General features: G+C 37.5%; 1 protein-coding gene across 3 annotated transcripts in view; it reads left to right on the top strand.

The window, feature by feature from the left end:
- The window catches only part of L2HGDH (L-2-hydroxyglutarate dehydrogenase), a 52,464-nt gene that overhangs the window by 2,297 nt on the left and 22,479 nt on the right, over nucleotides 1-27,688 (top strand). For all 3 annotated transcript variants that reach the window (XM_029236925.1, XM_029236924.1, XM_029236926.1), the window contains exons 2-6: nucleotides 4,432-4,547; nucleotides 5,229-5,380; nucleotides 10,563-10,694; nucleotides 26,200-26,362; nucleotides 27,639-27,673. In XM_029236925.1, coding sequence (XP_029092758.1) covers nucleotides 4,432-4,547; nucleotides 5,229-5,380; nucleotides 10,563-10,694; nucleotides 26,200-26,362; nucleotides 27,639-27,673 — 598 coding nt within the window. The remainder of the gene's footprint in view (nucleotides 1-4,431; nucleotides 4,548-5,228; nucleotides 5,381-10,562; nucleotides 10,695-26,199; nucleotides 26,363-27,638; nucleotides 27,674-27,688) is intronic.

Here is a 27,688-nt window from a genome sequence, read left to right as displayed (position 1 = left end):
TGCCTGAGGAGTCCCCCCCCCGTTTCATCTATGTTATCAAATTTATTAGCATATAGATCTCCATGATACTCTTTGATTATGTTTAAGATCCTTGTTGTGTCTTTACGTATTTTTTCTTTATTATTCTGTTTTATTTATTTGTGTCATCTCACTTTTTCCCCCATTACTCTTGCCAGAGGTTTGTCTACATTATAAATCTTTTCAAATAAAAGATTTTTCTTCTTTATTATATTTTGTTATATATATGTTTTATATATTATAAATACATGTTTATATATGTTTGTTTTTCTTTATTATATTTAACTTCTTGAGTTGTTAACTCATTAATTTTTGGTCCAGGAGTATTTTTAGGAGTGTCTCTTGCATGTTAAAGTTCCTGTAGCCTTGTTTACCCAAGAATATCTTTATTGAATCCTCATATTTAAAGGGATAGTTTGGGCTTCCCTGGTGGTGCAGTGGTTAAGAATCCACCTGCCAATGCAGGGGACATGGGTTTGAGCCCTGGCACGGAAGATCCCACATGCCGTGGAGCAGCTAAGCCCATGTGCCACAACTACTGAAGCCCACACGCCTAGAACCCGTGCTGCACAACAAGAGAAGCCACGACAATGAGAAGCCCGCACACCGCAACAAAGGGTAGCCCCCGCTCAACGCAACTAGAGAAGGCCCGTGTGTAGCAACGAAGACCTAAGACAGCCAAAAATAAAAAAAACTAAATAATAAATTAAAAAAAAAAAAAAGAGATAGTTTAACTCTAGGTTAGGAGTCCTTTTTTTCTCCTTGAAAATAATGCTCCATTGACTTCTTGATTTCAGTGTCACAATTTAGAAATCTGATTTCAAGTGAATTCATGTTTTTTTTAATTTATATTTTATACTGGAGCATAGTTGACTAACAATGTTGTGTTAGTTTCAGGTGTACAGCAAAGTGATTCAGTTATACATATACATGTATCTATTCTTTTTCAAATTCTTTTCCCATTTAGCTTATTACAGAATATTAAGCAATGTTCCCGGTGCTATACAGAAGGTCCTTGTCGGTTATCTGTTTTAAATGTAGCGGTGTGTACATGTCAATTCCAAACTCCCTCCCTCCCCCGACCCTGCCCCCTGGTAACCATAAGTTTGTTCTCTAAGTCTGTGAGTCTGTTTCTACTTTGTAAATAAGTTCATTTGTATCATTTTTTTAGATTCTGTATATAAGCAATATCATATGATATTTGTCTTTCTCTGTCTGATTTACTTCACTTAGTATGATAATCTCCAGGTCCATCCATGTTGCTGCAGATGACATTATTTCATTCTTCTTAATGGCTGAGTAGCATTTCATTTTATATATGTACCACATCTTTATCCATTCATCTGTCGATGGACATTTAGGTTGCTTCCATGTCTCGCTATTGTAAACAGCGCTGCAATGAACATTGGGGTGCATGTATTCTTTTGAACCATGTTTTTCTCCGGATACATGCCCAGTAGTGGGATTGCTGGGTTATATGGTAGTTCTATTTTAGTTTTTCAAGGAACCTCCACACTGTTCTCCATAGTGGCTGTACCAAATTATATTCCCACGAACAGTGCAAGAAGGTTCCCTCTTCTCCACACCCTCTCCAGCAGTTATTGTTTGTAGATTTTTTGAGGATGCCCATTCTGACTGGTGTGAGGTGATATCTCATTGTAGTTTTGATTTGCATTTCTCTAATAATTAGCGATGTTGAGCATCTTTTCTTGTGCCTGTTGGCCATCTGTATGTCTCCTTTGGAGAAATGTCTATTTAGCTCTTCTGCCCAATTTTTGATTGAGTTGTTTGTTTTTTTGATATTGAGTCATGTGAGCTGTTTGTAAATTTTGGAGACTAATCCCTTGTTGGTTGCATCATTTACAAATATTTTCTCCCATTCTGTGGATTGTCTTTTCATTTTGTTTATGATTTCGTTTGCTATTACATGCACTCATTTTTGTGTGTGTTACTATGCAATTTAACTGCATGTGTTAATTTGTGTAACTGCCACCACAATTAAGAAACAGAAATGTTCCATCAATACAGAGATTGTGTTACCTACCCCTTTATATTCACATCCCATTTCTCCACCCTTTCTAACCTTTGGCAACCATGAATCTATTTTTCAGCTCTATAATTTTGTCAGTTTGAAAATGTTATATAAGTGGAACCACACAGTATGTAACCCTTTGAGATTGGCTTTTTTCATGCAGCATAATGTCCTTGTGATCTATCTAAGGTGTTGCCTGTGTTGATAGTGGGTTCCATTTAATTGTTGAGTAGCAGTCTATGATATGGATGTATTGCAGTTTGTTTAACCACTCCCCAGTTGAATGGTATCTGGGCTGTTTCAGTTTTTGGCTATTATGAATAAAGCTGCTATGAAGACTTATGTACAGATTTTTGTAGGAACGTAAGTTTTCATTTCTCTGGGATAAATGCCAAAGAGTGCAGTTGCTAAGACATGTAGTAAGCACATGTTTAGTTTTTTAAGAAACTGCCATACTGTTTTTCCAGAGTGGCTGTACTATTTTACATTCCTACCGGTAACGTGTGAGTTGATCCAGTTCCTCTCATCCTCACCAGCGTTTGTTGTTATCATTTTTTTTAAAAAAAAGCCATTGTGATAGGGGTGTAGTGATGTCTCATTGTAGTTTTAGTTTGCATTTTCCTAATGACTAAAGGTATTGAACATATTTTCATGTACTTATTTGACATCTATATATCTGTCCTCTTTGATGAAATGTTTGTTCATATCTTTTGCCTATTCTCTAAATGACTTGTTTCTTTTAATAAATTTATTTATTTATTTATTTATGGCTGCGTTGGGTCTTTGTTGCTGTGCGCGGGCTTTCTCTAGTTGCAGAGAGCAGGGCCTACTCTTCATTGTGGTGTGCGGGCTTCTCATTGCAGTGGCTTCTCTTGTTGCAGAGCACGGGCTCTAGGCATGTGGGCTTCAGTAGTTGTCGCACGCGGGCTCAGTAGTTGTGGCTCGCGGGCTCTAGAGTGCAGGCTCAGTAGTTGTGGTGCACAGCTTTAGTTGCTCTGCAGCATGTGGGATCTTCCCGGACCAGGGCTCGAACCCATAGCCCCTGCATTAGCAGGTGGATTCTTAACCACTGAGCCACCAGCGAAGTCTTGACTTGTTTTAGAGTTCTTAATATATATTTGAGAAATGTGTCCTTTGTCAGATATATGGTTTGCAAGTGTTTTCTCCCAGTTTGTTCACTGTCTTCTTATCCTCTTAACAGAGTCTTTTGCAGAGCAAAAGTTTTTAATTTTGATGAAGTCCAGTTTATCATTTTTTTTCTTTTATGGGTCATGGTTTTGGTGTGAACTCTTCAAGTAGCCCTAGATACCAAAGATTTTCTCCTATGTTTTCTTCTAAAAGTTTTATTGTGAATATTTGATGATATTTAAAAACTGAACTTTTTGGTTAGAATAATGACATTGTGTGTGTGTGTTTTTTTGTTTTGTTTTTTTTTTGCGTTACGCGGGCCTCTCACTGTTGCGGTCTCTCCCGTTGCGGAGCACAGGCTCCGGACGCGCAGGCTCAGCGGCCATGGCTCACGGGCCCAGCCGCTCCACGGCATGTGGGATCTTCCTGGACCGGGGCACGAACTCGTGTCCCCCGCATCGGCAGGCGGACTCTCAACCACTGCGCCACCCGGGAAGCCCTGTGTGTGTGTTTTTAAAGAGCCATTTTAGAAATAACATATTGAAATATTTACAGATCATGTTTAAGATTTAGATCGAAGTAATATAATGCAGGAGGGGGTGAAAAAAAAATAAATGGGGTGAAGAAGCAAGATAGGTCACGTTCCTGTAAAACCTAGATTTGTTGACCATGAGATCAGTGCTTACGGTAATCTTTTAAGCTTCTCATTTTAGATTTAGATAGACTATACATACGCTTTCTAATTTTTTAAATGATTATATAATCAGAGTTATGGCTAAAACTGGTTCTGAGCCTGTTTCTGGACCACTTATTTCCTTAAGTGTGATGTTCTCACTGACTGTTTCCTTCTCAGCAGAATAAAAAATTATAAATTTTTGTACACTAGGTGTTAAAGACTTAATGTTAACTTATCCTCAAGCATATTGCACCTGAATTTTTAACGAATAGATGGTAGAGGAGAGAGTGTGATAGTTAACAGAGTAACCACTGATGTAGCCAGGTTGGGCAGAGTATTACAGAGACTTAGAGCAGCTTGGGCAACTAGCCACTCTGCCTGCTGGCTGTAGCTGATTATACATGCATGTGACTTTTAAAGGTTTCTTTGTTAGTATAAAGCCAAATGTCACAAAGCCCAATAAACATTTGATTTTAATGATTACTAATTAATACTTTGTCAGTTGATGATGAAACTGTCAAGTTTGATAAAGTCTATTGTAAACATGCATTACTTTAAAGGTGGCTTTCTCTTAAAGCTCATTTGATGTAGTCATTATTGGTGGCGGAATTGTGGGGCTTGCCTCTGCCAGAGCACTCATCCTGCGACATCCAGCTCTTTCCATTGGTGTTCTGGAAAAGGAGAAAGATTTAGGTATGTATGTTCTCAGTGTTGCTTAACCTGAGCACCTGCTCATTTTGTCAGTTCTACATCTTTCATGCTGAATGTCGATGTTAGTGTCCCAGTTTGGGTTCTTTAGAAAGCAGAGCCTAGGACTAGGATTTGGGTGTAGGTGATTTTTTTCAAGGTTATTCGAGGAGGCAGGAGTGAGGAGGTGGGGAGAGTAAACAGGGAAGGAGGAAAAACCTTGTGAGGGTGCGTTATTTAGGTTGCAGCTGTGAGCTTAATTCCACTGAGACCTCCGAGGAGCTACCTAATGTTTCCCAGGATTGTGCTCATTTATCCATCAGCTTCTGTCCCTTTGGTTGAGGATTGTCCATAGGGCGTTGAGTCCCTGTGCCCCCAAATATTAGAAAAGGCCCTGGAGCAGAAGGCAGAGAGCTGTAGTGGACCCTTGAAGTGGTTTGCTGGTGGTGAGGGGGGCGGTTTGTGCACCAAAGTTGTAGCGGAAGTCAGAGATGGGCTGGAGGGATGTGACACAGACACCATGGTTGGCTGCTACGGGATGCTAGAAGTGCTCTGACTATAAGAACAAACTCAGACAGAATTTTAAATAGTGGTCTCTAATAGCTTCAACTGTAAGTGTATTCCCCCACTTGTTAAGTTTTGAATGAGTCATGTAGTTTCTCTTCACCTGTTTCTCTTGTTCCATAGCTATTCATCAGACTGGACATAACAGTGGTGTCATACATAGTGGAATTTATTATAAACCTGAATCTCTGAAAGCTAAGTTATGTGTACAAGGCGCAGCCCTCATCTATGAGTACTGTAACCAAAAGGGAATTTCCTACAAGCAATGTGGCAAGGTATGGCATTTTACTAGGGCCTTGACTTATTTATAAATAGCATTTACTTAGTAATCTTAAATGTTGATTTAAAAAATGCCTGGCTTTTCTTTCTCTGTATCCATGTAATTTGCAAAATCTAGATGTTTCATATAAATGGGATCATACAATATGTTGTCTTTTGTGATTGGCTTCTTTCACTTGGCATAGTGTTTTCAAGGTTCGTTCATCTTGTGGCATGAATCAGTACTTCATTCCTCCTTATACCCCATTGTATTGGTATACCACATTTTGTTTATCCAGTTATCAGTTGATGGACATTTGGGTTGTTTCCACTTTTTGGCTACTATGAATAATGCTGCTATGGACATTTAGGTACAAGTTTTTGTATGGACCTATGTTTTCATTTCTGTCAGGTATATACCTATGAGTGGAGTTGCTGGGTCATATGGTAACTACATGTTTAACATTTTGAGGAAGTGTGAAACTGTTTTCCAAAGTGCTGTACTATTTTACATCCCCATCAGCAGTTAACGAGGATTCCAATATCCTCACATCCTCATGAACACCTGTTATTGTCTGTTTCATTTTAGCTATCCTAGAGGATGTGAAGTGCTATATCATTGTGGTTTTTATGTAATTAAACATAGTAATTAATGATGTTAAGCATCTTTTCATATACTTATTGGCCATTCATTTATCTTCTTTGGAGAAATATCTATTCAAATCTTTTGCTCATTTTAAAATTGAGTTCTTTGTCTTTTTATTGTTGATTTGTATGTGTTATTTATATATTCTGGATATATAAATATCCCTTATCAGCTATATGATATTTACTAAAATACTACTAAAATATTAAAATATATATATTTTTAAATAAAATAATAGCAATAGTAATGATGGTATTTTAAATATTACTAAATATTTTCTCCCATTCTGTAGATTTTCTTTTTTACTTCTTGATGGTATCCTTTGAAGCACAGAAACTTTCAATTTTGATGAAGTCTAGTTTATCTTTTCTTTTCTTTTATTGCTTATACTTTTAGTGTCATATCTAAGAAATCATTGCCTAACTTTAGATCATGAAAAAGTGCTCCTACATTTTCTTCTAATGTCAAAACCTTAGCTCTGATGTTTAGATCTGTGATAGTTTTTTTCCCCCAAATGAGTTGGTTTAATTCTGAGTGTTATAGAATTGGAGCTAGAACAAAGACTGAAGAACAGACTTTGGCAGGATTCTGGGCTGGGTTTACTCTGACCTCACAGCTAAGGTAGAAATGGCCGAATGAGAAGAACTAAAGAGAAGATGAACCACTGTATGATTTCATTTTTTTAGACTTTAACAAAAGTTTGTTCTTAAATTTATAGCAGGTTTCAAGACAGCACTTCATTCTAACTATAGGTGGCAACAGATGTTATGGCAGGGAATCCAGTTATTTAAACAGGAATGGAATTAAGGATCACCATTGCCTCTGGCACAAGGAACAGCTTACTTTTTGACAGATTTCTTAATTCCAACTGTCCCCAGGAGGGCCTTCCTTGCAGCCTCAAGTTTCTTTTGCTTCTCTTTTTGTTTCTGCTTGAATGCCTTATCATCCTCATCCAACTTCTTGGCCTGCTTCTTGGGCTGCTTCAGGTGCTTCTTACCACCTTTTCAGATGGCCTACTGCCCCTTCACCAGACCCCACCACAAGAAGCAGAGCTTCTATCCCTACACGTATTCCTCCAGCGTAGGTTCACTTTTTTTTTTTTTTGCAGTATGCGGGCCTCTCACTGTTGTGGCCTCTCCTGTTGCGGAGCACAGGCTCCGGACGCGCAGGCTCAGCGGCCATGGCTCACGGGCCCAGCCGCTCCACGGCATGTGGGATCCTCCCGGACCGGGGCACGAACCCGTGTCCCCTGCATCGGCAGGTGGACTCTCAACCACTGCGCCACCAAGGAAGCCCTAGGTTCACTTTTTAATTAATTTTGGTATATGGTGTGAGGAAGAGTTCCAACTTCATTCTTTTGCATGTGGATATCCAGTTGTCTCAGCACCATTTGTTGAAAAAACTATTCTTTCTACATTGTTTTGGCACCTGTATCAAAAATCAGTTGAGCATAAGTGTAAGAAGGTTTGTTTAGGATTCTCAATTCCATTCCATTGATGTGTGTCTATCGTTATGCCAGTACCACACTATCTTGTTTACTGTAGCTCTTTATTTTTTGAAATCAGTAAGTGTGAGTCCTCCAACTTTGTTCTTTTTCAAGAGTGTTTTGGCTATTCTGGGTCCCTTGCATTTCCATATGAATTTTAGGGTCAGTTTGTCAGTTTCTCCAAAAAAGGCAGCTGGGATTTTTGTTAGCGAGCGATTATATTGAATCTATAGATCAGTTTGGGGAGTATTGCCATCTTAACAATATTAAATTTTGCAAACCATGAACTTGGGATGTCTTCCCACTTATTTAGATCTTCTTTAATTTCTTTCAACAATTTTAAAACATTTTTCATTTTACAGGTCTTGCACTTCTTTTGTAATTTTATTCCTTGATATTTTATTCTTTCTGATGCTTTTGTGAGGGGAATTGTTTTCTTAATTTCAGTTTGGTTTATTCATTACTAATGTATAGAATATGATTGATTTTTGTGTATCGATCTTTATCCTTCAACTTTGGTGAACTCGTTTTTTAGTCTAATAGTTTTTCGTGTGTGTGTGTGTGTGGATTCCTTAGGATTTTCTATATGCAGGATCATGTCATCTGCAAATAAGATAGTTTTACTTTTTTTCTTGCCTAATTTACCTGGGTAGAATCTCTAATACAATGTTGAATAAAAGTAGTGAAAGTGGGTATCTTTGTGTTGTTCTTGATTTTAGGGAGAAAGTATTCAGTCTTTCACTATTAAGTGTAATGATAGCTGTGGGTTTTTTGTGGATGCCCTTTATCAGACTGAGGAAGTTCCTTTTTACCCGCAGTTTGTTGATTTTAATCATGAATAGGTGTTGGATTTTCTCAAATGCCTTTCCTATGTCTCTTGAGGCAGTCATGTGGCTTTGTCCTTTATTCTATTAATATGAATTTATTACATTAATTGACTTTTGGATGTTAAATAGATCTTGCATTCATGCAATGAATCCCACCTGGTCATGGTATATAATCCTTTTTATATGTCGCTGCACTCAATATACTAGTATTTTGTTCAGAATTTTTATATCAATACTCATAAGGGATATTGATATGCAGGTTTGTTTTCTTTTGATATCTGTGTCTCGTTTGAGTGTTAACTGGCCTTATAGAATTAGGAAGTGTTCCCTTCTCTTCTGTTTTTTGGAAGAGTTTATGAAGAATTGGTATTAATTCTTCTTTAAACATTTGGTAGCATTCATGAGGCCTGAGCCTTTACAGTTACTAATTCCATTTCTTGTTATGGGTCTATTCAGATACTCTTTTTCTCCTTGAGTCAGTTTCAGAAGTTTGTGTCTTTTTAAGAATTTTCCCATTTCATATAGATTATCTAATTTGTTGCATACAGCTGTTCATAATATTTCCTTATAACTCTTCTTCATGTAATTTTTAAGAATAAAAGTTCATTGTCACCATTAAAGATGCTATGAATATTTTTTTTTTAATGATGTGGGAAAATGGTCCTGATATAGTGTTAAGTAAAAAAAGCAAGATATAAAACTGTATTTACAGTTTTTATGGTTGAGTTATGAGGGTTCTTTTTGTTTTTTTTTAAAATCCTTTAAGCCAAAGGAACCAGACAACATCCATAACATCCACCATTGAGAAACATACCATGCCCCATGCCTACCCATAGGATGATCTTGAGCTCTGTAACCCCTACTTCTTTCTGGAGCCTTGAACACTACTTCATATTCCCTCTTCACATCAAATCACATCATTGCTTCTAATCCATCTCAGCTCAGCTCCAGGTGTTAATTTACAGATTGCTGCTTCCAGGCCACAACGGTGTCAATGTGACTTAATGACCTGATTTCAGAGTTTTCCTGGTTCAGTCACTGATTTGTGCCTCTGAGTGTCTGCCCCTCCCCAACTTCTTTTTTTTTTTTTCAAGTTTGAAGTCCTTTTATTTCTTTAAATTGAGGTATGATTAACATATTATTATTAGTTTCATGTGTATGTATTGTGAAATGATCACCACCATAAGTCTAGTTAACATCTGTCACCATTCACAGTAAGAAAAAGTATTTTTTTTCTTGTGATGAGGACTTTTAAGATCTATTTTCTTAGCAACTTTCAAATATGCAATACACAATTATTAACTATAGTCACCATGCTGTACATTACATCCCTATGACTTGTTTATTTTATATTTGGAAGTTTGTACAGAGTTTCTAAAGAGTTCTTTATATATTTTGCATATTAGAGCCTTATCAGTGATAATGATTTACAAGTATTTTCTCCCATTCAGTGGGTTGTCTTTTCACTTTCTTGATAGTTCCCTATGATTCCACGTATATTTTTAAGGTTAATTATTTGTTGATTTAAATAACCTTTACACCTTGATTAAAAGTATTACTTTATGGAGTTCAGTTGACTCCTTGCTATGAAATAGTGATTTTTGAATTCTGATGTACTTGTGAATATCATCTGTGCTTTCCTTTGCTGGTAGCTGTTAAGTAAGAAACTACCTCAAACAGATACTTTGCCCAGAAATAAACAGAAAAAGAGTCTTGATGAATTTTCTGTTTTTCTCCTCTGCAACAGAATGCATTAGTAAATACTTTGAAATGTACTTTATTCCAAAAAAATAAAATAGTTTTCTCTTAGCGATATTCCATTATACTGAATATTGCCTGTCTTTCTGATGTACTGGTTTTTGTTTAGTTTTGTTTCGCTTTTGTTTTTTGTTTGGTTTTTAATGTAAAGACTAAGCAACCTGTGCTTCTTTCCCCTCTGGGATTGAGGGAGTGATGGCGATACTTCTGGCCAAGGTGCATGTAGCAACTGTCATAGCAGATGCGACAATTGAGGCTACATCTCACCTTTGTTTTAATGCAGTCTTAAGACAAATTTTTTGGTGGAGGAAGAAAGTGAAGTCATGAAGAAAGGGAGAAGTAGATACATGAAGCAAAAACAGTTTAAAAAAATCAATCCAATTTGAATCATACACTAATTTATGATTTTCTGTTGATTTTATCTATCATAGCTGATGATATATTTAACTCTATTCATGTTCTTTATCTTTTTTCTTTTTAAGCTTATAGTAGCTGTTGAACAAGAAGAAATTCCCAGACTTAAGGCCCTGTATGAGAGAGGCCTGCAGAATGGTGTCCAGGACCTGAGGCTGATCCAGCAAGAGGACATAAAAAAGAAGGAGCCATATTGTAGGGTAAGTGATTCACTAACCCCACACACAGGCTCACAGGGATAGGGCTAAGTCCTGTGACATGGAGGCTGAGGGTGAGTTTATAGGAAGCTTGAATCATAGAGACAGTTAAATAATCCTGTTACAGAAGCATTAAGGTTCCAGACACAAGAGGGCATTGCCACAAACTCTGGACACCTGATTTCTTCTTTTCCTACAAGAAACTACCAGGTCCTGAAGAACATAGGCAAAAGCAAGAGGAGGTCTGAGACTCTATGGCATGTTTGGAAACCACTGAGTGGTGATGTGGTGAGTGGATCATAGGGTGTGTAGCAAGAGATAATAGATGAGACTGGGAAGGCAGAATTAGCCCACATAAAGGGCTTGATATCATATCCATGCTGATAACTTTGAAGTTTATCCAGTAGGCATAGGTAGCCACTAAAAATTTTTGAGGAGGGTGGCTACAATATTGGATCTGTTTCAGGAGGGTAGGTTATAGAGTTTCTGGCTTAAAACATGCTGTGGGGAAAACCAGATCTTCTTTCTTGTATTTGTGATAGAAACACGAATAATAATATAATAGTTACTCTGCATATCAGCTTCCCTTGATAGCCTTTTAGAGGCTATCCGTCCAACTCTCATTCCACTGACTGTTCCAATGAATTGCTGTATCTCCTGTTCCCCATTCCCCAGTGTTTTAATGACATATTCCAATAGCTGGACTGTGGGTACCTGTCTTAGCGAGTGTGACCTTGAACTCATTTTCAGGCAGTGCTTATCAAAAGCTTGCTTTAGAGAAACACTATTTAAGGGAGAGAGCCTGGATGATATGTAGACCATTCATTCTTGTACATCTCTCCAGACCATCAGATTGTAGTACACCTACACTGTAGTGTTTTTCTCTCCCCATCCTACTTCTTGACCCCAGATTACTCTCCTTGAGTTGCGTTTTGGTTTTATGGCATCAGCCTATGGAGAAAGTCATTGTGTCACTCACTGAGGCCTCTACTATAAGGAGGTGGTTGAGGACATAGGTTCACTGTCAAACAACATCTCTCTGAGAACACTCAGGAGAAATTTCAGACTCCAGTTCTAAGAATAATTTTGTTTTTCCTGAGCATAATTGGCTTGTTTTTATCGATGGACACTGAATTCTTTAACTGTATTGTCCTGTTTGCCTTGGCTCTAAGCAGAAACACATTTGTGCCCTACTCTTGCCAAATATCTAGAGCATTAAGCATACATTTTTATTTTCATGTACTAAATTGGCTCTTTGTTTCATCTTATCTTTCCACCTTTGTTTTCTATATGCTCTGATTTTTGGGAACTTTTTATTGAATCACAGGATACATCCAAAATCATAAATGTATACAGCTTGATGAATTTTCGTTAAGTGTGATCATCCAGATCAACAAACAGAACATTACCAGCTTCTCAGAATTCCCCTCATGCCCCCTCCTAGACACTACCTTTTCCTTAAGGATGACCACTGTTCTTTTACATCATAGATTTTTGAATTTTGTGTAAGTAGAATCATATAGTATGTGCTCGTTTGTGTCTGGACTTCTTTTATTCAGTATTGTTTATAAAATTCATCCATATTATTGCATGTAGTTATAATTTGTTGTCATTGCTGTATAATAATCCTTTGTATGACTGTAGCATGGTTCTTTATACTGTTGTTGGGCGTTTTGGGTAGTTTCCAATTTGGAGCTCTTGCAAATAGTGCTACTAAGAACATTCTAGCACATCTATTTTGGTGAACACACGTACACACTTTCGTGGGGGATATACCTCGGAGGGAAATTATGGTCATAATTTATATATATGTATGGCTGTGGCAGGTACTGCCAAAGAGTTTTCCATAGCATTTGTCCCAAATAATAATCTTATCAACAGTGTATGAGAGTTACAGTTGCTCCTTATCTTCACCAACACTTAATATTGTTTGTTGTTTTCATTTTAGCCATTCTGGTGGCTATGTAGTAGTATAATATTATAATTTCCCTGTTGACCCATAAAATTGTACACCTTTTCATATGTTTACTGGCCATGTGGATATTTTCTTTTGTGAAGTAACTAAGTCCTTTGCCCATTTTTCTATTGGGTTGACTGTCCTTCTTATCAATTATCAATTCTTATTAATTTTATAAGTTCATTATATAGTCTGAATATGTGTCTTTTGTTGTGTATATACGTATGTATATACACAATAGATATCTTCTATGACTCTGTGGCTTGTGTTTTCACTCTTAATAGTGTCTTTAGATGAACAGAGGTTCTTAGTCTTAATGTAATCATTCAATCAATTTATGCATATATTTCTCTTTTATGCTTAGTGCTTTTTTGTACTCTGAGAAATCTTTGCCTATTTCAGCATCAGGAAGATATTCTCCTATGCTTTTTTTCTAAAAGCTATGTTGTTTTACCTTTCGCATTTAGATCTACGATCCATTTGGAACTGATTTTTGTTTATGGTATAAGATAGGGGTCAAGGTACACTTTTTTCCCCTCATATGTAGATATCCAGTTAGCCCAGCACCATTTATCAAAAAGACCATTATTTCCCCACTGCACTGCAGTGTTACCTTTGTGATACCAGGTGACTCTGTATAGGTGGGCTCTATGTCTGGACTCTCTTCTCTTCTGTTGTCTCTTCTTGTACCACTACCATAATGTCTTAGTTACTATAGCTTTTCAATAGGTCTAGACATCTGGTTGAGTAAGTCCTTCAATTTTGTTCTTCTTCAACATTGTATTGCCTATTCTTGGATCTTTGCATTTCCATATACATTTTAGAATTAATTTGCTAAAGTCCACAGGATAACCTGTTGTGATTTCGATTGAGATTGCCCTGAATATGTAGGTTGACATATTTGCAGACAGTTGACATATTTACAATATTGAATCTTCCAATCCATGAACATGGATCACTCCATTTATCTGAATCTTTAATTTATTGAAAAAAATGTATTACAGTTTTCAGTGTAGAGGTCTTACATGTCTCTTAGATTTATTTCTAGGTATTTGATTTTTTATACTCTCATAAATAGTATTGTTATTTAAAGTTTATTTTCTACTTATACATTACAGATATATGGAAATCAAATTGATTTTTGACCATGTATTCATCTTGGTTGTTGAATTCACTTATTGATTCTAATAGTTTGTCTATAAATTCTTTTTTTTTTTTGGCCGTACCATATAGCATGTGGGATCTTACTTCCCCAACCAGGGATCGAACACATGCCCCCTGCAGTGGAAGTGTGGAGTCTTAACCACTGGACCACCAGGGAAGTCCCAATTCTTTTGTATTTTCTATGTACAATCATGTCGTCTGCAAATAATAACTTATTTCTTCCTTTCCAACCCATATACTTGTCTGGCTCAATATTTAATGCTAGCATATGTTGTTTTGTATGTGCTTCTTGTTTGTTTGTTTTTACAGGCTGCTTCAAATCCTTTCACAAAAAGACAAGATAGAAATAGATTTTTTTTCCCTTAAGTTATCTGTAGTTGTGCAGTTAAAGTTAGATCAAAATATTTGATTTTATTAATTAGTATAAAGTTCCCAAGAGACTAGGAATCCAAACAGTGTTAAATGAGTTCTTCCTGCAGAGAAAGTCATAGCATCTTCAACTCCAGAAAACCTCACCCTTCCCTCCCCTCAGACTCAGTCAGAATAATCAAAGTGTTTAACTTGTGGGAGTAGGTCTTCTTCTCCCTTTTCCTGTCCCTATGCATTTCTTATCTCTCTGAGATGGTGAATGAATGACTGATTTTTTTAAAAAAAGAAGACATCTTCACTGAATATCTAATTTTGGCTATTTCTTTCAGGCTTTGGGCAAATGCTACATGGTCTTAAGCCAGGATTGGCAAACTATGGCCTGTGGGCCAAATCCAGCCCACCACATGTTTTTAAAGACCTATAAGCTGTTTTAAATGGTTGAAAAAATTAAAAGAAGAATAATATTTTGTGACACATGAAACTTATATGAAACTCAAATTTCAGTGTCCACAAATAAATTTTTATTGGAGAACAATCATACTTATTCATTTATGTGTTGTCTGTGGCTGCTTTTGTGCCAAACAGCCAACTCGAGTAATTGAAACAGAGATCCTAAGCCTCACATGGGCAAAAATATTTACTATCTGGCCCTTTACAGAAAAGATTACCAGCTCCTGATCAAACAGTAGGGAGCCACTGAAGGATTTAGGCAAGAAAACGATATGCAAACTGTGCTAATTGAGGAAGGTTAATCAAGTTCTGGTACATAGGATGGAATTGGACATGGGAGAGAGGGGAGCCTTGAGGTGGGAGGTCAAAGCTATTTATATTTATTATTGGAAGGCAGCTATGCTCACCATGATACCATCAACACCACTTATTTATAGTTATTTTTAGACTACCTGATTTCTTTCTGCTACTCTTGAATATCATAGGTTAGTAATTTCTAGACTTCAGGGAATTTGGCATATTATTCTTTATTTTATCTCACTATATTCTGTCTTTTTTTTTTTTCCATAAAGTAGGATCTGACATAAGGTGAGCAGCAGAATGTGGTGGCTGAGAAGCCAGACAGACATAAATTTAAATCTCATATCTGCCTATTTAACAGCTGTTTACCTTGAGTGGGTTAAAATTGTTCTAAACCTCAGACTCCTCATTTGTAAAATGCAGGTTGTTCTGAGAATTAAATATAGTGATATATGTAAGGCATCCAGCATATGTTAATCCTCAAGAAGTGGTAGATGTTATTTTGGGCTTATTTAAGCAGTAATTCTAGTGAATTCAAATTGGTTTTGTTTGAGATACTTGGGAACTTTTCATGAAATCTGTTAAGATAACTTAGTTATGTTTGTTCTTTTCCTCCTGCTTTACATTTTCCCCCTTTCCTGATGCTTTGCTTGTAACTCAATATTTTATTCTGTTTATTTCCTTTAAGCCATATCAATTCCTCTGCAGAGTAAAATAGGCTATTTAAAAACATTGTAGAGAGATCCTAGGATGTCTTCAAACCAGGCTTGTGAATAACTCATATAAGAGCTTGTTTTAGTCAGTTGGGGCTGCTGCAACAAAGTACCATGAACCAGTTAGCTTATAAATGTCAGATATTTATTTCTCACAGTTCTAGAGGCTGGAAGTCTGAGATCAAGGCTCTGGAAGATTTGATGTCCGGTGAGGACCCACTTCCTGGTTCATAGACCATCTTCTTGCTGTGTTCTCACATGGCATAAGGGGTAAGGGAACTCTCTGGAGTCTCTTTTATAAAGGCACTAATCCCATTCATGAAGCCTCCATCCTCATGACCTAATCACTTCCGAAAGGCCCCACCTCCAAATACCGTCACATGGGTCATTAGGTTTCAACATATGAATTTTGGAGGCACACAGACATTCAGTGTACAGCAGAACTGGTTATTTAGACTGATGCCATACTTAAGGGGGAAAGACACTAGTATTAAAGAGATTAGGAGATTGGTTCAAGATGGCAGAGTAGAAGGACGTGCTCTCACTCCCTCTTGTGAGAGCACTGGAATCACAACTAACTGCTGAAAAATCATCGACAGGAAGACACTGGAACTCATCAAAAAAATGCCCCACATCCAAAGACAAAGGAGAAGCCACAATGAGATGGTAGGAGGGGCGCAATCACAATAAAATCAAATCCCATAACTGCTGGGTGGGTGACTCACAAACTGGAGAACACTTATACCACAGAAGTCCACCCACTGGAGTGAAGGTTCTGAGCCCCATGTCAGGCTTCCCTGGGGGTCCGGCAACGGGAGGAGGAATTCCTAGAGAATCAGAATTTGAAGGCCAGCGAGGTTTGATTGCAGGACTTTGACAGGACTGGGGGAAACAGAGACTCCACTCTCAGAGGGCACACACAAAATAGTGTGCACATCGGGACTCAGGGGAAGGAGCAGTGACCCCATAGGAGACTGAACCAGACCTACCTGCTAGTGTTGGAGTGTCTCCTGCAGAGGTGGGAGGTGGCTGTGTCTCACCATGAGGACAAGGACACTGGAAGCAGAAGTTTTGGGAAGTACTCCTTGACGTGAGCCCTCCCAGAGTCTGCCATTAGCCCTACAAAAGAGCCCGGGTAGGCTCCAGTGTTGGGTCACCTCAGGCCAAACAACCAACAGGGAGGGGACCCAGCCCCACCCATTAGCAGACAAGCAGATTAAAGTTTTACTGAGCTCTGCCCACCAGAGCAACAGCCAGCTCTACCCACCACCAGTCCTTCCCATCAGGAAACTTGCACAAGCCTCTTAGATAGCCTCATCCACCAGAGGGCAGACAGCAGAAGCAAGAAGAACTACAATCCTGCAGCCTGTGGAACAAAAACCACATTCACAGAAAGGTAGACAAGATGAAAAGACAGAGGGCTATGTACCAGATGAAGGAACAAGATAAAACCCCAGAAAAACTACTAAATGAAGTGGAGATAGGCAATCTTCCAGAAAAAGAATTCAGAGTAATGATAGTGAAGATGATCTAGGACCTCGGAAAAAGAATGGAGGCAAAGATCGAGAAGATGCAAGAAATGTTTAACGAAGACCTAGAAGAATTAAAGAACAAACAAACAGAGATGAACAATACAATAACTGAAATGAAAAATACACTAGAAGGAATCAGTAGCAGAATAACTGAGGCAGAAGAACGGATAAGTGATCTGGAATACAGAATGGTGGAATTCACTGCTGCAGAACAGAATAAAGAAAAAAGAATGAAAAGAAATGAAGACAGCCTATGAGACCTCTGGGACAACATTAAATGCACCAACATTTGCATTATAGGGGTCCCAAAAGGAGAAGAGAGGGAGAAAGGACCAGAGAAAATATTTGAAGAGATTATAGTTGAAAACTTCCCTAACATGGGAAAGGAAATAGCCACCCAAGTCCAGGAATCACAGAGAGTGCCATACAGGATAAACCTAAGGAGAAACATGCCAAGACACATAGTAATCAAATTGGCAAAAAAACTGGCAAAAATTAAAGACAAAGAAAAATTATTGACAGCAGCAAGGGAAAAACGACAAATAATATACAAGGGAACTCCCATAACGTTAACAGCTGATTTCTCAGCAGAAACTCTACAAGCCAGAAGGGAGTGGCATGACATATTTAAAGTGATGAAAGGGGAGAGCCTACAACCAAGATTGCTCTACCTGACAAGGATCTCATTCAGATTCAATGGAGAAATCAAAGGCTTTACAGACAAGCAAAAGCTAAGAGAATTCAGCACCACCAAACCAGCTTTACAACAAATGCTAAAGAAATTTCTCTAAGTGGGAAACACAAGAGAAGAAAAGGACCTACGAAAACAAACCCCCCCAAAATTAAGAAAATGGTAATAGGAACATACATTGATAATTACCTTAAATGTGAATGGATTAAATGCTCCAACCAAAAGACACAGGCTTGCTGAATGGATATAAAAACAAGACCCATATATATATATGCTGTGTACAAGAGACCCACTTCAGACCTAGGGACACATACAGACTGAAGTGAGGGAATGGAAAAACATATTCCATGCAAATGGAAATCAAAAGAAAGCTGGAGTAGCAATACTCATATCAGACAAAATAGACTTTAAAATAAAGAATGTTACAAGAGACAAGGAAGGACACTACGTAATGATCAAGGGATCAATCCAAGAAAATGATATAGCAATTATAAATATATATGCACCCAACTTAGGAGCACCTCAATAGGTAAGGCAACTGCTAACAGCTATAAAAGAGGAAATCGACAGTAACACAATAATAGTGGAGGACTTTAACACCTCACTTACACCAATGGACAGATCATCCAAACAGAAAATTAATAAGGAAACACAACCTTTAAATGACACAATAGACCAGATAGATTTAATTGATATTTATAGGACATTCCATCCAAAAAACAGCAGATTACACTTTCTTCTCAACTGCACATGGAACATTCCCCAGGATAGATCACATCCTGGGTCACAAATCAAGCCTGAGTAAATTTTTAAAAATTGAAGTCGTATCAAGCATCTTTTCTGACCACAATGCTATGAGATTAGAAATCAATTACAGGGAAAAAGATGTAAAAAACACAGACACATGGAGGCTAAACAGTACATTACTAAATAACCAAGAGATCACTAAAGAAATCAAAGAGGAACTCAAAAAATACCTAGACACAAATGACAATGAAAACACGACAATCCAAAACCTATGGGATGCAGCAAAAGCAGTTCTAAGAGGGAAGTTTATAGCAATACAAGCCTACCTCAAGAAACAAGAAAAATCTCAAATAAACAATCTAACGTTACACCTAAAGGAACTAGAGGAAGAAGAACAAACAAAACCCAAAGTCAGCAGAAGGAAAGAAATCATAAAGATCAGAGCAGAAATAAATGAAAAAGAAACAAAGAAAACAATAGCAAAGATCAATAAAACTAAAAGCTGGTTCTTTGAGAAGATTAACAAAATTGATAAACCATTAGCCAGACTCATCAAGAAAAAGAGGGAGAGTACTCAAATCAATAAAATTAGAAATGAAAAAGGAGAAGTTACAGCAGACACCGCAGAAATACAAAGCATCCTAAGAGACTACTACAAGCAACTCTATGCCAATAAGATGGACAACCTGGAAGAAATGGACAAATTCTTAGAAAGGTATAACTTCCAAGACTGAACCAGGAAGAAATAGAAAATATGAACAGACCAGTCACAAGTAATGAAATTGAAACTGTGATTAAAAATCTTCCAACAAACAAAAGTCCAGGACTAGATGGCTTCACAGGTGAATGCTGTCAAATATTTAGAGAAGAGCTAACACCCATCCTTCTCAAACTCTTCCAAAAAGCTGCAGAAGGAAAACTGCCAAACTCATGCTATGAGGCCATCCATCACCCTGATACCAAAACCAGACAAAGATACTACAAAAAAAAATTACAGACCAATATCACTGATGAATATAGGTGCAAAAATCCTCAACAAAATACTAGCAAACAGAATCCAACAACACATTAAAAGGATCATACACCATGATCAAGTGGGATTTATCCCAGGGATTCAACGATTCTTTAATATAAGCAAATCAATCAATGTGATACACCGTATTAACAGATTGAAGGATAAATACTATATGATTATCTCAATAGATGCAGAAAAAGCTTTTGACAAAATTCAACACACATTTATGATAACTCTTCAGAAGGTGGGCATAGAGGGAACATACCTCAACATAATAAAGGCCATATACAAAAACCCACAGCAAACATCATTCTCAATGGTGAAAAACTGAAAGCATTTCCTCTAAGATCAGGAACAAGACAAGGATGTCCACTCTCACCACTATTATTCAACATAGTTTTGGAAGTTCTAGCTGTGGCAGTCAGAGAAGAAAAAGAAATAAAAGGAATACAAATTGGAAAAGAAGAAGTAAAACTGTCACTGTTGCAGATGACATGATACTATACATAGAGAATCCTAAAGATGCCACTAGAAAACTAGTAGAGCTAATCAATGATTTTGGTAAAGTTGCAGGATACAAAATTACTGCACAGAAATCTCTTGCATTCCTACACCCTAATGATGAAAAATCTGAAAGAGAAATTAAGGAAACACTCCCATTTACCACTGCAACAAAAAGAATAAAATACCTAGGGAGACAAAAGACCTCTATGCAGAAAACTATAAGACACTGTTAAAAGAAATTAAAGATGATACAAACAGATAGAGAGATATACCATGCTCTTTTGTTGGAAGATTCAATATTGTGAAAATAACTATACTACCCAAAGCAATCTACAGATTCAGTGCAATCCCTATCAAATTACCAATGGCATTTTTTACAGAGCTAGAACAAAAAGTCTTAAAATTTGTATGGAGACACAAAAGACCCCGAATAGCCAAAGTGGTCTTGAGGGAAAAAAATGGAGCTGGAGGAATTAGACTCCCTGACTTCAGACTATACTACAAAGCTACAGTAATGAAGACAATATGGTACTGGCACAAAAACAGAAATATAGATCAATGGAACAGGATAGAAAACCCAGATATAAACCCACACACCTATGGTCAACTAATCTATGACAAAGGAGGCAAGGATATACAGTGCAGTAAAGACAGTCTCTTCAATAAGTGGTGCTGGGAAAAATGGACAGCTATGTGTAAAAGAATGAAATTAGAACACTCCCTAACACCATATACAAAAATAAACTCAAAATAGATTAGAGACCTAAATGTAAGACCAGACACTGTAAAACTCTTAGAGGAAAACATAGGAAGAACATTCTTTGACATAAATCACAGCAAGATCTTTTTTGATCCACCTCCTAGAGTAAGGGAAATAAAAACAAAAATAAACAAATGGGACCTAATGAAACTTAAAAGCTCTTGCAAGCAAAGAAAACTACAAACAAGATGAAAAGACAACCCTCAGAAAGCGAGAAAATATTTGCAAACAAAACAATAGACAAAGGATTAATCTCCAAAATATACAAACAGCTCATGCAGCTCAATATTAAAAAAATAAAAACCCAATCCAGAAATGGGCAGAAGACCTAAATAGATGTTTCTCCAAAGAAGACATACAGATGGCCAAGGAGCACATGAAAAGCTGCTCAGCATCACTAATTATTAGAGAAATGCAAATCAAAACTACAATGAGGTATCACCTCACACCTGTTAGAATGGGCATCATCAGAAAATCTACAAACAACAAATGCTGGAGAGGGTGTGGAGAAAAGGGAACCCTCTTGCATTGTTGGTGGGAATGTAAATTGATACAGCCACTATGGAGGTTCCTTAAAAAACTAAAAGTAGAATTACCATATGATCCAGCAATCCCACTACTGGGCATATACCCAGAGAAAATCGTAATTCAAAAAGACACATGCACCCCAATGTTCATTGCAGCAGTATTTACAATAGCCAGGTCATGGAAGCAACCTAAATGCCCATCAACAGACGAATGGATGAAGAAGGTGTGGTACATATATAGAATGGAATATTACTCAGCCATAAAAAGGAACGAAATTTGGTCATTTGTTGAGACGTGGATGGATCTAGAGATTGTCATACAGAGTAAAGTAAGTCAGAAAGAGAAAAACAAATATCGTACATTAACATATGTATGTGGAACCTAGAACCGTGGTACAGATGAACCGGTTTGCAGGGCAGAAGTTGAGACGCAGATGTAGAGAACAAACTATGGACATCAAGGGGGGAAAGCTGTGGGGTGGTGGGGATGGTGGTGTGATGAATTGGGCGATTGGGATTGACATGTATACACTGATGTGGATAAAACTGATCACTAATAAGAACCTGCTGTATAAAAAAATAAATTAAATTCAAAAAAAAAAAAAGACACATGAACCCCAGTGTTCATTGCAGCACTATTTACAATAGCCAAGACATGGGAGCAACCTAAATGCCCATCGAGAGATGAATGGGTAAAGAAGATGTGGCACATATATACAATGGAATATTACTCAACCATAAAAAGAAACGAAATTGGGCCATTTGTAGAGATGTGGATGAATCCAGAGACTCATACAGAGTGAAGCAAGTCAGAAAGTGAAAAACAAATATCGTATATTAACGCATGTATGTGGAACCTAGAAAAACGGTACAGATGAACCGGTTTGCAGGGCAGAATTTGAGACACAGATGTAGAGAACAAACGTATGGACACCAAGGGGGGAAAGTGGCGGCGGGGCTAGTGGTGTGATGAATTGGGAGATTGGGATTGACATGTGTACACTAATATGTATAAAATGGATAACTAGTAAGAACCTGCTGTATAAAAAAAATAAAGAGATTAGGAGTCTGTACATGTGGGGGCAGGAAATATATGGGAAATCTCTGTACCTTCTCCTCAATTTTTCTGTGAACCTAAAACTGCTCTAAAAAATCAAGTCTACTAAAACAAAAATGAAGCATTTAAACTCACATCTAAACAGTGCTTTACAAAAATTATTGAGCACTTCCTGAATATAAAACAGCTAAACCTGTTGCTGTTTTGTAGCTTTATGTGATTTTGATGGGATTTGGTTGTGAAATTAAGATGTGAGAATCTCGCTGATCTGTATCAAGTATTACCTTGCCATTTGAGAATAAAACAATTTATAACCTCCCCCAGGAAGGCATGCTAATTTTTAACATGTGTTTCTCTTTTTATGTACTAATGAAAAGATATTTCACACTTTAAGGTTGGTGTAAAAAAGTAAATAAATAAAAGCACATATGAGCCCCTGACCCCACTGTGGATTTAGTCAAGATGTAAAAACAATATTGATTGTGGAGTTTGGAAAACAGGATTATTGGTTTCGTGGCGGTACTGAAATCTGGAGTATATGGAAGATTCCAGCTAATCAACTGGAACAACAATCGTTGTCTGTCATGTATCCTTGTCAGCACTTTAAAGATAGAAAAAAAATAGAAACATGGATCCATGGTTCTTTATATCATGCCTAACTGTTAAAAAAGAAACAAAAAACAGAACAACTCTTCATAAGTCATAAAGGTTCAGGATGAATCTGGATATTGTTCTGTGTACCTGACCGTGTGATCCTCACGTGTCTTGGAATGAGGTGGATGAAGTATGTGTGTATAGATAATCAAATTATGTATGCATATTTTTGTGTCTTATAAGTGAAGAAACTGGTTAAGGTAATTCTCCAAGGTCGTACAACTTAAAGAGTCCCCTCCTCCCAGATCTGACTCAGAACTGGTATGTTTCTGTTCAGTTTAACTGACATTTTCTTCTTTACTATGTGCCGAACACTATGTTGGGCACTGCAGATATGAAAGTGAGTAAGACAGAGTTGTCATCCTGAAGGAAGTTGTAGTATAGCAGAAAATACAATTTTAATACAGTGATAAGTTTTCTGATAGAACTGATACTCTGTCTTGTGCCAAGGTAAGGGAGAGCTTTTAGCTTACTCTGGAAGTCTAGGAAAATCTTCTCAGAAGTGAACCCCTCACTCGAAAGATGAATAAATAGTGTAACTCATAAAAGAGGTATATCCTACTTTTCTCTGAGTCCTCTGCAGTAGTGATCTGCTTTATAGAATGCCACATTATAGTTATCAATGTCTAGGTGTATTGATATTTAAGGGTGGCAATACATAGTAGAAAATATACTCTGGTTATTTCATAGAAGTGTCTTGAGTAAATTCCTTCCTTTTCCCCCAACTTCACCACCACTACCAAGAATGGGTGGCGAAATTTCCATGGTATAGGGTCACACCTGTTTCTTCCAGGCCCTCCAGAAAGAAACAGTTTGTCAGGGGAACTCGTAAACGGCTTCTTGGACCAGATCTCTTTAAGAAGAAAATTAAGTGCCCCTAGGGGAAGTATCTTGGAAAATTTTAAACTGCCTCTGTAAACTTTGACTTTGAAGGATAGCTCTTGACAGTGCTTGCTGTGGGTAAATCCTGACTGCCTCCTCTGACATTAGCTGTGGTGATCCGCCTGCCTTTTCTTTAGCACTATTGGTCAGGCACACGTTCCTCTGTTCCTCTAGCCTCCTGACTGACTTCCAGCTCCCAACTTTCCCTGACCTGCTTGCCTGGTTCTTTTCCAGACACCTGACCTGCCGTAACCTCAGATTCAAGCTCTGACCTGCTAACCTGGACAGTACACGCCCAGCCTGCTGGCTGACAGACACAGTCAGCCTGTCCCCCAACCCTGCCCTGGGCCAGAGTGTCTGACTGCTGGGCAGCAGTGACTCGCTCCACCTTCTCCCCACTACACATATAGGCGGGGCACACCAACATCTCATGAGAACGGTCACAGCCAAGGCTAGAAAGGGAAGGAAGAAGGAAAACCTGTTAGGGAAGGTCTGGGGCGGGGGAGGAATCTAGTAAGTGTAAAGACAACCCTCAAAAGTTGTCAGTCAGTAAATAGTTGAGTGCTTCTGTGTGTCAGGCATGTGCTGGGTTATAGGAGTATAAGATGAATAAGGAGGATATTTGGGATTATAAAAAACTATTGATATGAAACACTTTTACAGCATGTTTTTATCACCCTGTTATCATACTTGTCACATAGTTTTTATGCTACGTAAGGAAGTTTTTTGTAACTAAACTCTTATTTTTTGTGGCTAAACTCTTAGTATTATCCTAAGTTAGCTTCCAAGGTTATTGTACCCCAAATACCATTTGTAGTTTAAAGTTGAATTATACTTATTTGACCTGCGAATTTAGGGATTTCAGGCAATGTAAGTTCTAATGTAAAATCTTACATGTGATTGTATTGAAACAGAAGGAATGATTTCCTGTTCTTGGCAAATGCTGTCATATTCTGGAAGCAAGACTGTCAGGAAAATGATGAAGTTTGCCAAATGTTATGTTCAGTTTGTGAAAAGAGACTGTGAGGCATTTTGTGAGCCTTCACCTTTAGTGTCATCTGGCCATTTGGAAGCATTGGTCAGGGATGGGTGGCAAAGTCAAAAACTTTTAAAGGCCAAGCAGGTAAATGCACTGGGGTAGGGGTGGAGCAGTGAATACAGATGAGATAGTTAAAATAATATTATCAGATATCATTGTAAAACTGCAACAACAGTGCAGTCCTGGCCAAACAGGAGGATAGCAGCATTTACCTGTCGTGCTCAACTTCTGGGCGCCATTTATCCTGGGAACCAGGCTACGCTCTTAGGGGCAATTGATTGGGAGAACTGATATACTCTTATATACAATAAGGCAACAGAAAATGGTGCCATTTCCAAGGATTCACCAAAATGTAGTCACTACTTTGTGAAATGCTACTTGTTTCCTTTTCTTCAGAATTAGAAAAGCCAATGCACATTCAATACTTATTCCAAAAAATTAAATAGGTATGGTTGTAGATCATTCATTTATAGAGTTTAAACATGTTTTGAGTGACAACACACACACACACCCCAACATAGCAACAAAAGACCCAGGCTATTAATTTCTCATACTACCTGAAGAGAAAGTTTGAATTAACCACATAAAATGTCCATTCAGTAGTTGTAGTCTTGAAGATAGATTCTGCAGCAAATCAAATCGACACTCGGCAAACACTGTGAACAACTCTGAGCTCTCACTGAGTGTGCATGACATATAATATACTACTGGGAAAAATCTCTGCAGTTTGTTTAAAATATAATTGGTGATACACTGTTTGATTCAGAATCAGATATGAATCAGAATCAGATAGGATAAGGTATAAAGAAAACAGAAAAACTCATTGTAGCAGCTGGAAGAGCCTGGAAAAATTAACTCCTCTAAGGAGGAGAATTATTTCCTGACTATAGAGGTTTTCTTATTTAGCTAGTATTATTTCTTTTATCTGTTAGACAAATTATATATGTATTCAATTTCAAATTTAGGCATTGAATTGAGCACTTTTTTTTTCTTTAAGACTATCAGATGTTTGCCAGGAAAGGCTAATTGTGTGTTATCCATCAATATAAACAATAAAAAAATTCGGCCAAAAATCAAAGTTATGGCACAACCTATGCACAGTGGTTTTTAATTGTATTGTCTTGATTTTTTCACAATTCTGTGCCAGGGTCTAATGGCTATTGATTGTCCTCATACTGGCATTGTGGACTATCAGCAGGTGGCTTTGTCATTTGCCCAGGATTTCCAAGAAGCAGGTGGCTCTGTTTTGACCAGTTTTGAAGTAGAAGATATTGAAATGGCTAAAGAAAGTCCTTCAAGAAGTAAAGATGGTAAGCAATCCTTGTCTTTTCTTTTGAGTACTGAATTGACTTCTAATCAAACTTGGGACTGTTTTTGGCTAGGGTAGCGCTGGCAAGAGGGCCACCAGAAGCTAGGCTACAGTAGGGCCCAGAGCTGGAGGCAGGTACAGAAGGGGTGAGGGTGAGACCGGATACGGGAGAACTGGGACTTCTAGTGAGTCTTGTGCTCATAGAACTAGGCACTGATGGGACACTTCTGACTAGTGCTAAATCCCGAACTGCCAAGGCTGTTAATGGAAAGTTAGCCTACAAACACTTCCCTATCCAGTAGGTTAGTCAGAATCCCCTGGGAGTGCTTGTTAAAAATGCAGATTTTAGCATCACCCAGTCTTACTGAATCAGACTGTCTGGGGATAGGACATGACTCAGCCATTCTGAATTCCCCCTCCACCCCGCCCCCCCCGCCCCAGTTCCTTCATTGTAGCCTGTACTTAGAGTTTGTTTTGTTTTGCTTTGGGGACAATTTTTTTTTAAACCAAATGAATTAGTTTTTAAGCCTTAAATTCATTGTTGGGAAATTTAAAGGAGAAAAAAAGTAGTGTTCAGTTCATTCTTTCTTGACAGGTTTTTAAGGAGATCTGGGCTATCTGAGTCATTCTCCCAGTGTCCTTTTAAATTCTAAGATGATGAGCAAAATTGTTAGATAATTGAGATTGTTAGATAGGCAGCATAATCAATCAAATCTATGATATAAGTAAGTAGATCATATTTTTTTTACCTGCTGTACCTATGCTTTATAGGTCTTTGAGATCACATGTATCTGATTGGGAACTAATTTTATAAATAGTTTATCATTGGAAATTCTGTGTTGTGATAACTCTTGCTTCTCTATACAACTTAGAATCCGCAAGGATTCAGATAACCAAGACTTGAACAACAAGTGTCATAGCATTAGTTCTGTGAGAAAATGCATACTGATTTATGATGATCCATTTTATAGCCTGTTTTCTAGGATTGCAGTTCACAGAAAAGCTGGGACTGTCTATTTTGGAGCTGGGGTGGGGAATGGTTTATAAGTATAGATTAAATGAATTAAAATAAAATATGCTAAAAACATGCCAGAGTTTTGTATATTGTCAAATATGAACTAGTTTAATCTTGTTACTTGGTAAAAAACTTTAGAATGAAAAGTAGGAGGCAATAATGGTTATGACAGAGACAATCCTTTAAATTATTACTAGAATAATGTTTATTTAATGTAGGCTTTCTTTTGCTAAAAATAAATCTTTCACTAATTTTTTTTCAGGGATGAAATACCCAATTGTTATAAGGAATACAAAGGTAAAGATTCTTAAG

This window comes from Monodon monoceros, unplaced genomic scaffold (assembly GCF_005190385.1).
Source record: "Monodon monoceros isolate NGI ecotype Baffin Bay Population unplaced genomic scaffold, NGI_Narwhal_1 Super_Scaffold_21, whole genome shotgun sequence".
In the NCBI taxonomy this organism is placed as follows: domain Eukaryota; kingdom Metazoa; phylum Chordata; class Mammalia; order Artiodactyla; family Monodontidae; genus Monodon; species Monodon monoceros.
The sequence above is the reverse complement of the archived record's forward strand: the minus strand, read 5'-3'. Positions and strand labels throughout refer to the sequence as shown.